Source organism: Manacus vitellinus, unplaced genomic scaffold (genome assembly GCF_001715985.3).
Source record: "Manacus vitellinus isolate BGI_N305 unplaced genomic scaffold, ASM171598v3 scaffold_49_pilon, whole genome shotgun sequence".
NCBI lineage: Eukaryota > Metazoa > Chordata > Aves > Passeriformes > Pipridae > Manacus > Manacus vitellinus.
The window spans coordinates 1,734,457-1,748,298 of NW_021940603.1; the positions used below are offsets into that span (position 1 = coordinate 1,734,457).

At 48.9% G+C, this 13,842-nt stretch overlaps 1 protein-coding gene across 1 annotated transcript in view; it reads right to left on the reverse strand.

Annotated features, from left to right (window-relative positions):
• The window catches only part of TF (transferrin), a 16,704-nt gene extending 6,285 nt beyond the window's left edge, over positions 1-10,419 (reverse strand). The window contains exons 1-13 of the mRNA XM_008919601.4: positions 10,080-10,419; positions 7,858-8,021; positions 7,553-7,661; positions 6,072-6,263; positions 5,744-5,879; positions 5,408-5,463; positions 4,196-4,365; positions 3,883-4,069; positions 2,793-2,947; positions 2,583-2,676; positions 2,097-2,129; positions 1,284-1,442; positions 20-164 (exon numbers count right to left, since the gene is read on the reverse strand). Coding sequence (XP_008917849.1) covers positions 20-164; positions 1,284-1,442; positions 2,097-2,129; positions 2,583-2,676; positions 2,793-2,947; positions 3,883-4,069; positions 4,196-4,365; positions 5,408-5,463; positions 5,744-5,879; positions 6,072-6,263; positions 7,553-7,661; positions 7,858-8,021; positions 10,080-10,122 — 1,643 coding nt within the window. The 5' untranslated portion in view covers positions 10,123-10,419. The remainder of the gene's footprint in view (positions 1-19; positions 165-1,283; positions 1,443-2,096; positions 2,130-2,582; positions 2,677-2,792; positions 2,948-3,882; positions 4,070-4,195; positions 4,366-5,407; positions 5,464-5,743; positions 5,880-6,071; positions 6,264-7,552; positions 7,662-7,857; positions 8,022-10,079) is intronic.
• Positions 10,420-13,842: the final 3,423 nt, after the last annotated feature.

Consider the following 13,842-nt stretch of genomic DNA (forward strand, 5'->3'; position numbering starts at 1 on the left):
GAGTGTTCCCAGCACTCACCGCAAAGCTCCAGTGTATCCATAGTACTGCTCGTGGCTGCTGGCGACGCACTTCTCCGGAGGGACCCCCCCAGAGCCCTTGCAGAGCTGGCAGAGGCGGGAGGTGGGAGGAGATCCGGGAGCACAGCCCTGGCTGAAGTATTCATCTGAAGGCAGGAATAGGGAAAAATTCACTTTTCCTCTCCTGGAAAGTTAGTTTTTGTTTTAATAACCTGAGTTAAATGCCCTGACTTTGTGTTACTGGTCAATGGGGAGATGGAAATCACATGCATCTGGTTTTCACTGTGAAACTTGTGTCTTGTTATTATTGATAATTATTGTTATTGTTGCCCAGAGCAGCTGTGGCTGCCCCAGCCCTGGAAGTGTCCAAGGCCAGGTTGGACGGGGCTTGGAGCAACCTGGGCTCGTGGAAAGTGTCCCTGCCCATGGCAGGGGGTGGGACTGGATGTGCTTTAAGGTCTCTTCCAACTCAAATCATTCTGTGATTCTGTGATTCTACAAGGAAGCAGGGCCTAAGGCTTAAGTGCAATAGGCACTACCTTGGTGTAAAAAGAATGTTTTCCCTGCAAACCTTTCCCTACTCTCACAGAGCCAGCCTGAGCCTGCACGGCCTTTATGGGTCGGTAGAGCTGCACTTGGCAGCAATGCCAGAGCTCTGGGGGGAGAAGGGACAGTGAGAGAGGCAGGCAGAAGGATGGAGAGGCTGAGAATAAAACTTACTCACACTAATACCTTTTTTTTGGTTAGAGATTTCTGTATAATAATTGTGTTTACTTTGCCTTGGTCGATAACATTTCCAAATTATTTTTGTTGGACCATAATTCTCAATGAATTCTCAGGCAGTCAGATCAGTCCCTTTAAGTTTCTTGAATGAAATCAGCCTCTGTCCCCTGTTCTCAGCCCTCCCTCTCCCTCCCGAGTTTCATCCTTTAGCCCCACTCCACACCCTACACAAGCACCAGGGCAGCCCATATTCCATTTTTGGGAATACCTCTTGGTTGGGCTGCTGCAAAGGGAAGGGGAGATATGTGAATAGAAAGCAAAGCCCCCCAAGGCACCTGATGTGCTGTATCTTAATCTGAAGCAGCCACCAAGAGCCTAAAATTTTGCTCAGTGAAACCTTAAAAAACAGAGCCTTTCCCATTTTCCACCTCCAAGCAGGAATCTTTGAGGCACGAGAAACTTTGAAGAGCACATGAAGGAAGGGAAAACATTTTTGTGAGCAGATTCCTAGCTGGAAGAAATGGGTGCCAAACTGGACTCACCGAAGTTGCAGTTCCCTGTCCTGTTGTGAATCAGGCCCATGGGGATGTTCCAGCCGGCAGTTCTCCCCACGGCGGTGTGGCACGACTTCTTACCCTGCAGGTTGTTCCATGTGATATCTCTGTCAGATTTCTTCACAACAGCCACAGCAAAGTAGGTTGCTTTCAGAGAATAAAATAGAGGAGAATTAAGGCCTGACCCAAGGATCCCACCGTAATCCCTAAGGAGGCCAATGGCTTCTCTTGGAAATGGGCATATATGAACAGTAAACAGAAATACTTTGCACTTATACATTGTTGGCCGGGCAGCAACAATGGAAGTGTTTGTAGATGTGATGCATCTACTTCCACCATGCTTCTGGGAAATTATTATCCCTGACATTTCCCTGCCTACCCCGACTCTTGAGTAAGCAAGAAGGCTGCAGCAAGACATAAATGAGGATTTCTTATCCCCTCTTGATTTCTTATTCTCTCTTTAGCAAAGGACAAAAACCTTCCCTCCTCTCCCCCTTCCCATTCCCAGAAAGAACAATTCCCTAAATTCCCTAATGCTACAGCCCAGGCCCTCTTTCCCTGTTCAAGCCCTGATGCTGCTGTGATGTGACCACGCAAATCTCTGCTGTTATGTTTGCTTTGCCTTGGTATCTCCCTGCAGACCCAGACTGTTAAACCTGACTCCCAAAATTTTAATATCTACATTGGACACCGTGGCTCTTTGTGTGGAGACAGGCCATTTGTTTTCCACTCATGCCTGCATATATTTTACTGCTTATATCCCTCAGGACTGTTTTCTGTCCCTCTGTTGGCAGTAATTACCTGGTTCTTCTTCCGATTCACTGCAGTGGTTCTCTGTGGGAGAGGAAAAGAAGAAGATACTGAGCAGAAGAGAACTCAAAGCCAAAAATAGGATCAAGCTCACTAATTTCTGGAGAAACTTCATTCTAGAAGTGACTCTTTCAGGAATGCCTTGTGCATCAAAAGAACAAAAGCACGGCCTCCAGCTGCTCCTCTGAGCTAAAACAACTGGTTTTACTGAGACCAGTACTAAAGGGTCGGGACAGGATGTGAACAGAACTAAAACAAAGAAGAGAGGAGTTGGAGGTTGCCATGTTCTCAGCTATCCATGCCTGCTCTCCTCCCACCTCATGGAAAGACGAGATGAGTGCTGAGCAGAGTTGCCTCATGTATTTTCTGCAGGACAGCACTGAATCTGCATTCTAGACTCCTGAATAAACCCAGCGCTTTGGCACCGGCCCATTCCCCACCACCTGAGCTCTGAGGGACAGAAGGGGCTGTGCTTACCCTCATAGCTCTCTGCCACCACTGGCACCAAGCCACACATGCCGGCAGTGTAGACAAAGCCTCCGTCCAGGCTGATGGCGTCTGCTTCACCTTTCTGCAACAGTAATGGAACACTGTGTGTCCCCAGGCCAGGGCTTTTCAGAGATCAGACTGTAAAAGAAGCAGCTGGAGAGTTCACAGTGAGAAGAAAAGGAGAAAAAAAAGCCATACCATGATCTTCATGATGCATTCCTTGGTGTCTTCTGCCACGATGCACTCCACCTCCCCGTTGCTCATCACGCTCCAGACGTCACACTTCTTCTTCTCATCCCTGCCTATCGCACACCACTGGGTCTTGTTCCCTCTGCGGCTGGGGGTCAGGCGGTCTGGAAAGCCAGGGGAAAACCAGGATAAGCCCAGAGCCCTATGGAGCAAATGGGCCACTTCCTGGGTGGGAAGTCCGTGGGACTCGGCCATGAAAACGCCTGTACACACCGACCTGCTGCTGCTGGGGCAAGATGTTCCTGTCTAATGAGCTGGCATGAGGAGAAAGGGTGATTCGTAAGCTGAAGGATGCTCAAAAACCAACTTACAGATCTGAAAGGCGAATTTCTGCATAACACAGGCCACTCAGGCAGATTTCTGTTAGCTAAAACAGCATGACCACTAAACCCCCATGTGTTAATAATACTTGGTATTGCTGCCTATAATATATCTCACATTTCTCCACTCCTCACAGCCCAGACAACCATGAGACTAAGACCAGACTGAGCTGGGTAATTACAACCTAGTTATGCCTCTGTGAAACAGCATTTGAATAATCTGATGTTATGTGAAGTCCATAAATGCCACTTCACAGAAGTGAGGTACTTTTAATTGTACTATTCATTCTGAGTGAGTTTCAGAGATACACTTGTGGGGTGTTTGACTTTCAGAAAGCCATCAGTAAATGCTTGGTGAGTCTAGCTGTTTCCCTCAAGTGTCCAGTGCTGGACCTGGTGTTCCAGGTTCTTCCCTCTTTTTGCATCCAGCAGTGGCTTTTCTGAGAAGCAGTTTTGACCATGCCCAATCTCTCATAACTTGTATGGAGTGTGTGCAAATTTTCTGTCTTTGTCACAGTGGTGATGATGTTATTTTGGGTTTGGACTCAACAAATTCCTTTTGTAAGTGATGTTTGTGAAGATTATGTGATTACATGGGAAATATTTTGCAGATGATAAACCTGTGTCTGAAAAAATCGTGTTCCTTTTGCCCAGACATATTTGCCAATGCCAGTACTTCCACACACTGACAGGACTTTGGTGTTTCATGCCCTGCCTACCTTTCTGAAGGCTCTGGATGGCACCATAATAGTCAAAGCCCAGGTAGAGCTGGGTATCCATCAGTGATGGGATTCGCTTCAGCTGAACTGCAGAATCTTTGAAAAGCAAGTCTTTGAGGGCTGGGTCCTTCTTGCCAGGTGGCCCAAAGAGGTGGAAGGTGCTGGTTGTGCCCACGCCAAATTTTTCCTGCCACAGGGGAAAAATAATCAGCATATGACCATAACCAAAACTCTTGGAAAGCTGGAGAGAGCAACCAAAGCCAGAGGAGAGAAGAGGGGATGCTGTGGGAAGGAAAGGAGAGAACAATGATACCTGTGCTTTGGAGAGGAAGTTCCAGATGTCATTGACCTTGTTGTCATCTCGAGCCATCACGGCGTGGGCAGGAACCCTGGCCCAGTGACAGGCTTTGTAGTTGTCCACGGGCTGGCGGGTGCCATCCAGACACAGAAGCTCGTACTCCTCCTTCTCATTCGGGGCATTTTCTGGAGGAAGGGAGGAACCATGAGTTGCATCACCATGAAAATAGACCAAAAAATCCCGTCTAGGGAAGCTTTGTAATTAATTTGTTTCTGCTGGAGCTCAGGGGAGAATTCTTTGCAGGAGACAGGTTGCAGTGGGACTGGGGTCACGGTGGTTGTACAAAAGAAATGCCTGAGGAGGAGAGATCGTCTCTGCCTCTGTCATGACTAATCCAACAGTAAGAGGATTTATGTGCAAATGGATACAAATAGGTTTACAAACAGCATACAAATGGATTAAACAGGTCAGGAGCTGCACCTGGTCTGTGAAGACCATTAGGTAACTAAGGTCAAGGCTGAAGAAAAAGCCCAGGACTGAGGTCACAAGGTTACAAGAGAATTCAGGTGGGAAGGGACCTCTGGTCCAAGCTCCTGCTCAAGGCAGGGGCAGACCAGGTTGCTCCAGATGGATCTTGAAACCCTTCAAGGATGGAGAATGCACAGCTGTCCTGGGAAAACTATCCCATTATTTTCTTGTCCTCAAGGGGAAAAAAATTCCCCTTGTATCTGGTCCCCAGGCTGACCAAGTTCCCCCCACAGAGCATCTCCTTGCAGGACAGTTGTCCCTGCCCCATGACAGCCTTGGTGACCCTCCACTGAGCTCACTGCAGGTCCTGGACATGCAAGGCCATCCTCCATCTCCAAGAAGTACAGAGTCAGTGAACTCTGACTGTGGGTGAATTCCCTCCAAAATCCCTCCCAGAGGGATGGGTGACCTGCTCAATTGCTCACATTACAGCTGGCTCTGAGATACGGCACTAAACAGGTTTTCCATATACAAAGAAGAACCTCAGAGAAGAAAAAGTGGACCCACCGTAATCCTGTTTCTCAATAACAAGGATGGCTTAGTCCAGAATGCACAAAACATGTTTCAAGAGATGAAAGAAGAGGTTTTGGGCCAACATGGGGAGGAATGAAAGCTGCACAGTGTAGGCGAATTGCAGGATGGAGTGGCAGCGAGATATTGGACTAGAAAGAGGAGAAACAAGAGATCTTGCAGGCTTACCTTGAACAGTTGTGTGTTTCACAAAAGCCACGTCTCCTTTTCCTTCTTTCAGACAGCTGCAGGGGGGAGGAACAGAAGAGAGGTTAGAAAAATAGACACTGTGGCTCTCTATCTCCTGTTTCAGCAAATTATTTTTGGCACAAACAGCAGCCATAGAGAAGTGGTTTTCCCAAAAAAAAAAAAAAGCTATGCTGGCAGGGAAGAAATGATAATGGCAGAGAAGTAATTCAGTCCTCTCAGGACCCCCGAATACAGCATGGCCCTCCCTGGTTTAATGAAAACTTCCACGTGTCAGAGCTAGAATATTTCCCCAAAGGACAAATAACTCTCACTCACTGAAAAGCTCCAGAATATCCAGAATAAGGTCCCGTGCGGGACATTTTGGTTTTGGAGTCCCCCTTGCACTGACGGTACAGTTTGGGTTCAGTGGTGGCACCGGGGACGCAGCTGGCAGAGAAAAAATTGGCCACGGCTGTGGGTGAGAAACGAGCAATAGTGAGTCAGAAATTCACTTTTAGAAGGATGGGAAGGGAGGGGATGCACAAGGAATGCCAGTGCCCTGTGAGCCATCTCTGGACCCCCCCAGAACATTGGGCAACATCTCTTTCACTGTACCACCACCCCTGCCTTGACTCCCACCGTCGATCCGCCCCTGCCACTTCACCTTGTTCAATGGAGCCCGAGTCTTTGCCATCCCACTCAATGTCTCCCCGGTGGATGAGGATCCCAATCGGGATGTTCCAGCCAGCAGACCTGCCCAGGCCTGTGTGGCAGGAGGTCTTTCCCCTCAGTTCATTTATTGTGAAGTCTGTCCCCTTCTTCACGACGGCCACGGCATAGTAGCTGGTGGTGGATCCTGCAGTGCAGGAAAAAGCAATAAAGCAATGAAAAAAAAGCAATAAAGCAATGTCCCCAGGACTTGGGGACATTTCAAATCCTACTAAACCCCCTATTTCAGGGAACAAAGTGCTGCACTTCCATATAACTAGCAATTTGTTTGAATGCTTATGGTTTTCTCATTTTCTTAGGGATGAGCTACACTGCCAATACTGAACCAGTGCTGTGCATTTCAACTAATAAAAAGTGAGCTGAAAATACTATCACACTCAAAGTGCCTTGCCACAGGACAGACATTAGATGTACCATAGTTTTGTAAGGAGCTTCAACAAGTCTTTTTGGCAAATCTCCCCTGGCAAGTCTCTTCTCAAATGCTGTTGCCCACTGAAGCATATACGCAAGCTCTGTGAGACTGAAAGTCCAATTTTAATCTTTAAAATTATACCTAGTCCATGGATACAGTGACTGAGTTTTAGGGGTGGTAGAGACCTCAGCCTTCCATTTAATATCTCTTTTTCTTAGCTCCCATGTTGAGAACTACTCTGCCATTTTGCTTTGATCCTGCACATTGTGTACAAACAGGCTGAACTCCAGGGCAGAGGTCAAAAGAGATTGGCAGCTTTGGATGTGGTGAGGAAATAGCAACTGTTTGGCTCCCAGGAGAAAGATGGGAGAGATGAAGGATTGTACAGCAAGTGAGTAGGGATGGAGACATGGATCTAACTCCGATCAGAAGGGATGGTACAGAGCACTTTTTATACTTCTATTTTTTTTTTCCTGGGTATTGCCCACACTTCTTGCCTCAGTGATCTCAACTGGGTGTTCCTCCCCAACCACTTATAATACTGTTGCCTCTTCAATGATTTTTTTTTGTCTTGCTCACTGCACAGGGGGGTACACAGTTTATCTGTGCCATCTAGCTCCATGTTTTACCCTCACGGTTCAAGGCCACTGAAAGCAGAAGATCTCTGGGACCAGCACAATTTTAATGCCATGCTTCAGAAGGACCATGATTTCTGCTCATGGTGCTCTCCATCCCGTCATGGGATAAGAGACTTTCACTGCAGCAAACAACAGAAATGGGTCACTGGCTCTACCCCTTTCCACTGCAGTGACACTGTGGCTGTGGGTGATGATCCACATTTTACTGAACTGCCCCCTACCCCTTCCCCTCTGAGATCTGTAGTCCAGGGGCAATATTTTGGACCCTCAACTGAAATAATATGGGAACTCTGCATGGAAAGGATGGCCTTTGCATTCTCAGTTTGTTACCACCACTTGGCTTAAAAACACTGCATGAAAATGTACCTTCGCTGTGTTCATAGACTTCAGCAGCAATGGGCTTCAGCTTGTAGGGGGCAAGGCCTGCCTCAAAAACTTGACCTCCATCCAAGCTAATGGCATCTGCTTCATTATTCTAAACAACAAAGAGATTTCATCAATTAACTAAGAGCAGGAAAAACTCTTCCCAGAGTCTCTCCTGGATCCTTGTGGATGACTCCTTCTCTACAGGAGGGTCACAGGTAACAACCAGTGACTGAAAGAAAACTCCATCTCCGGGTGCAAAGGCTGCTGAAACATCCTCAGTGCCCAGGTATTTGCAGCCCACTCACCGAGATGGCTTTTATGCAGTCGAGGTACGTTGCTTTCTGCAGGCAACTCAATGCAAAGTTGTCTTGTTGCATGTGGTCCCTCAGGGTATTGCATTTGTTCTCTTCTGCTGAGGATATTGTGCACCACTTGATGTTTGTCTTTGGGGGCGCAGCAGAACAGAAAGCTACAGAAAGAACCAGAAATAAGTAGTCTGAGAGGGGTGGACAGGCATTGATCAGAGAGAAACAGCATCTTTGCGAGTACAAGGTCTCTGGTACCCTGCTGTCACAGCCTTGGGTGACGGTGAGGTGCAGGATCTCCCTTGCACACCTCCTGAGCCATGCAGGAAGGTCCTTTCTTTCTTGCACCATCAGAAATGTCTGAGAGGATCATTCCTGTCCCTGGACAATCATGATTCAAGCAGCCTGGGCTTACAGCAACATCCACAGGATAAGAACAAATCCACACACTTCAATAGAAGAAATTAAGCTCAAGCTTTTGCAAAAATGGAGAGCAAAGGCAGACACCGAAGCAGGGCCTTTGCAAATAACCCCAGAGGGAGAGCAGCTCTGACCTGGCCAGGCTGCATGCAGAACTCTGCTACTCTCACCCCCTTGGCAGCTGGATGATCTGATATATTTAACTTTCTCTTTATATCTCACCTCCCCCACTACACCCACAAACAGAGATGCCACAGCACCACCAAAGTCCTTCTACGAGTCCCTCAACCAGTAAATGCAGCTGCGTGGCTGTTCTGGGAGAGCAGAGCACAGCAAAGACCTCAGGTAGACACAGACTCACACCTTCTCCAGCAACCTGAACCCCAGAAATGCTGGAAACTTGCAGTTCAAGGATGTGGCCAGCTTGTGCTGACCCTTAACTTTGCCCCTTCCCAGCAGGGCTGTGCAGACCGAGAGGTCGCTTGCACAGTGCGCTCCCTCCAAACCCCCCATGGCATATTTCATTCAAACATCTCAGATTAATGTGTGCCCTCTCCCTTTTCTCTTTCACCTCTGAAATTTCTTCTCTGTACTCGAGCCATAACCCTGCCAGCAAACCTACTTTTTGAGCCATAACCTTACCAGCAGATGCCTCCCCTCCTCCCAGTGGAGGTGCTGAATTTGGTCACCAATCTTTAGCCTTAATTTCTGCTGCCATCATTTATGTTTTTCAAGTCTTGGCCATGGTCACCTTATTCTAATGCTGGCAACCATCCTTTCCAGGGTAGAGGCTGGATGGGGACCTCCTGAGGGAGTCAGTCCAGCTGCATTGGTGACATTGGGAGGGTAATGGGACCTGAGTGCCTTGGCCACTCTTGCAGGGCTTCTGGGAAACCTCTTGGCTCCTTCATTCAGGGGAGAAAGAGAAGCCATAAAAAACAGCCTTGTGTGCTAATACTCAGAAAAGGTGCTCAAGGACTTTCCAATGCCCGTGACACAGGTAGCAATTCCCACCAGAAGACATTGACCCCCACCACACTTTATAGGGGGTCAGAAGAGACCTGCTACCTACTCCCAGAAGGGCATCCCTCTTTCCCTTTCCAGGTCAGGTGTAGACAGCAGCTACCTGCCCATGCCTGCCAGAGCTGTGAGCAGAAAGAGAGGAAAGAATCACTCCAAGCAGAGTCAGCCCTGCAGCAGCACAATTTTGGCATAAAACACACAGGAACCCAAGAAAAGTGCAGCTGCAGCAGCAGGACAGAGCCCCGCAGGAGCAGAGGGGGAAGCAAAGGGACTCTTTCATTATTTAACCTCAATTTTAGTGTCACTATCTTCAGGTTTAACCCAGCACATGTGGGTTAAAATGTACCAGCCAGTCTTGCAGTAGTCTCTCCCCCCGTGGCTGAGCCCATGCTCCTCTCCTGGCACAACTGTTGGCTGGAGGATGATTTTTCCCTTCACCCTGTGACAGCAGGAGTGTGGAGCCTCTCCTGAGGAGTCCCCTCCGTGGTGATGGGTGCCGATCATCCCTTCTCCCTGCCTGGCAGCTCGCTGTGGGGAGCTGCAGCCCTCCCCCCAGCCCCCACGGGCTGCCCAAGGAGAAAGCTGCTATCACTAACACTCAAAATACTCAAAATACATCCTCGTTGACAGATCCATAGCAGCCAAAGCCAACACCACTTTATGTCCTGGCTTTTACTTAACAGCTGCCTGGGTCTGAAGAAGCCTTGTCTAGGGTGAAGCCTGGGTCCACAATGGTTTTGACTTCCTTTCCCCAAGCACTGCTTTCGGCAGACACTTACCCACTATCCCGAGGGACAGCACAGTGGAGAGTAGGAGTTTCATACTTGAGCAGGGAGTCGGGTGCCGAGGAGGGGCAGCAGCAGCCTTGGTCACAGACTGTCCCCTCCAAGTCTGTGATGGCTCTGGAACTGCTTTCTCTCTCTTTTATAGAGGAACAGCCTCGGCTGTGTTTGCATAAGCAATGACCTAACACTGTTTGTCCTTCCTTGTTTCTCAATAGCTCTTAAATCGCCCCCCTCCCTAGATCAGCCCATTTTTAGGAAGCCTTTCACTTTGGCACTGAACCCTTCCGCTGGCAGGAATCAGAGGCAAAGTGCTTTGAATTTTACAAGGGGCTTCGGATGGAAAATTCCCAAGATGTGACATTTGAATTCCCCTCAGGGCTGAAACACCACAGGAGGGGCTATTTTCTTTGTGTTGCCCACCCCCTGCCTTGTCCAGAACTAATCTCAGAAAGTCCCTATTGGATCCAGCCCTGGGTTTTGTGTGTTTGCCAGTAACTGCTGCTGTGGTGTCCACGGCCCTTTGGCTCAAAGCATCGAGTGCCTGCCTGTTCCCTTGCACACTCTTGGCAATGGCAGAGGGGTTGAAAGGCAGTAAATGATTCCTACACATGATCTGGCTCCTTGCACAGGCAAAGAAAGCCAACAGCAGTGACCAGACAGCTCGATAAGTGCCCTGCAGCCAGAAGGAAGCGTCACACTGCACCTTGATAAGTTTTGGGGATGAACCTGGGAAGAAATGCTGAGATTAGCAGTCACCCTCCTCCCCCTTCCTCTGCAAACTCTCTCCATCCAATTGTGTCGCTCCTGACCTATGCCCCTGCAGCCAGGACCAGTGGGGCATGGTTTGGTTGATGAAGGTCAGCCTTCGTGATGCTATCCCAGCTTCAGTGTCCCCATCTCTGCTGCAAGGTGCAGGACCAGCCTCAGATTGACTTGGGCACACAACCTGAGAGTTCCTGGACCGCACCAGCCCTCTAGACAACTTCTAGGGCTGGTCCACCCACGGTGCCCACCCAACACAAGCTACAAGAGTGCTGTTGGAGGCTCAGCAGGGAGGTCCAGCTCCCAGGCTTGGTCTCAAGAGCACTGCCCTCCCTTGGAGAGAGGATCTCCTGGATTCCCTGCACAGGTCCCTCCTCCCCCGTAGCCTTCACCCTCTTACATGGCTAGGTTGTCTCTCCTTCCCTCCTCCCAGCAGGCCCAGGGCAAAGGGAGCTGCAGATGGGTGGTGGTGGCCAGAGTGGCTTCAGCACAGGTGGGAGCCCAGTGTGAGGTCAGGGATACGGCTCTACAAGGTGACCCAGAAAAGGGGACTGCTGGAGACCCTCAGCCAATGACCACCCCTACCATGGCACCGGGAGCCTGCCCTGCCTGTGCCTGAGTGAGAGGTGCTCATGGACACTGGTTATTCCACATCATCTGTAGCAGTTCCCTCAGCATGGGTAGTTCCTATTTCTCATTCCTTCATCCCCTGCTTTCCCAGAAGAGCAGCACTTCTTGTGTCCAGAACAACTCCAAACACACTGCACCTTTGGGGGGATTGACTTTCTCCCACCTCAGGCCTGTCTTCCCTTTTAAGAGATCTGCTGTCCATATTTACTCCATCAAGCTGTGGCCTTCCAAGGTCGTCCTCCGCTGAGACTGGCAGATGCCACTGAAATCCATCCCCAGCTTCCTGTGGGTCTCACCAATCCCTTTCTCACTCAGGGTAGCCTTAGCAACATTCCCATCTGTGGGAAGAGGCACGAGTTCTTCCATACTTGAGAAAGCTGTCCCACACAGTTCTTCCATAATTTGTTGCTGATTTGTTCCAAAATGCTTCTGCTAACAAATGTCCTGAGAGAGCCAAGAAATTGCAGTGCCTCTGAAACATCAAAGATATCTGGGCACATAATGGTGAAAATCTTTGGACCTCTTGACTCCACAAGCTAAGCAGCTACAGCACTATCCAGACAGGATAAAAGTATTTGTGCCACATGACAGATGAAGGAAAAAGATAAAGAAGAAAGCTTGGAAAACATAAAGGATCCATTCAAACAACAACAGTTTCTGGAAGAGCCCAAACTATCTTGCCTGTTGCACATGGTTCCCAGACCTTTTTACATGGACCACCCACTAGTCCTGCCTCCCTTCTCAAATCTCACCTGCATCCCAGTGCACACTGTGCTGATGTGATGGGTGGTTTTCACTCCACATCTCTTCCCCTTGCTCTCCCAGATGGCATCGGGGCAAATCCAGGAACGAAGGAAGAGGCTTGGATTACAAGGTTTGCCTCTTGTTCTTTACTTCCTAGAATTCCAAATGTCACTGGTCATCTGGAATGGCACCAGCCACCTACAGAGCTGCTTCTAGGTGTCCTTTTAGTGCTATCAAATCCTACCTTTCTCCAGGATGGATTCCATTCTCCTCCTGGGTGTGCACCCATCTGGTGGCTGCTCCTTTGGTGGCTTTGCCTCCTGTGGCCAAGATCTGCTGCTCCAGCCTGTGGAGAAGAAACTCTTCCAACACACAGCTTGCCTTGGAAATACCCCATGGCAGAAGCACAGCAGGTTGGTGATGTGTCTTATAGGCCACCTGAGCTGAAGGCTCAGACCTTGATCTCCAAAGGACCCAAAGGACCCAACAGGCCTCCGCTGCTCCCACCAAGGGAAGCCTTGGATGGAAAAGGCAAAGTATTCTGTACGGCCTCCAGCTGCAAAAGGCCTTCCTTTTGGAGTCCAGGAGGGACAAACTTCGTGGTGCAATCAACTTCCTCCCCTGAACATCTATCAGACAGCTGCTTTGCCAAATTTTGTGTTAGAAAATGCATGTTTAGTTACATGGTGGGTCCTCTCTCTCACTAAATACTCACAGACTCCTCTCTGAAAGCTCTGGTCACATCCATACCTCGCTGGAGAGGGCTCCTCCCATGCCCAAATACATGTATCTGGTGACTAAGCTGAGATTGATCAGCAAGGGCCAATTCTTAGTAACAATGGAAATTCTTTACCAGAAAGGACAGAGCTAAGTCGATGCCCTTCAGACTTTGTCCCTGTTATCCAGAAAGCACCAACCCTTCTGTAGTGCCCATCTTCATGAAACGACCGGAATTATTGTTACACATCCCAAGTTCGTTGCATTGCAACACTACACATCCCTGCTGTTCTGTTTTCCAAAAGAGGATGCTGCTAAAAATTACATGGCTGATGAAGAAATACAAATTAGCACACCCTCTGCCCAACCACGGGTCATTGGTGATGTATAAACACAGCTGAACCCCGGGGAAAGAACAACACCAAGTAAAACAGAAGGTAAAATAATACTGCTTATTTCCACATCTCCCTCATTACTGCAAAGCCCATGTGTGCACTGTGGTTTGTGGTTGAGACAAGGCTGGACTGGAGTTTTGGTTGTGTCCTAAGGAAAGAACGTTTGTTGTAGCTGGGCTGGGATAAAGTTAGAGCTGGCATGGCCATGTGGGAGAGGGCTTGGCTTTGTCACAGTGAGCTCATCCTGGAGCCAGTGCAGCTGAATGGAGGCTGGAGCCGAGCTCTAGTTGTGTGTGTGCATGTGGAAAACATCAACCAGGGAGAGGGAAAGCTGTGATTAAGGCATCAAGCCAGCACAGGCATCTCACCCAACTCTTTGGAGCAGTTATTCCCATAAAAGTGTCCGTATCCAGCAGTAGAGGCCTTTGGAGTTAATGCTGCTATTCCCAGGGGTTACCAGGCTGCCAGTTGTGTAATGAAGACCCGGCTCATCTTAGGAGGCTGAGGAG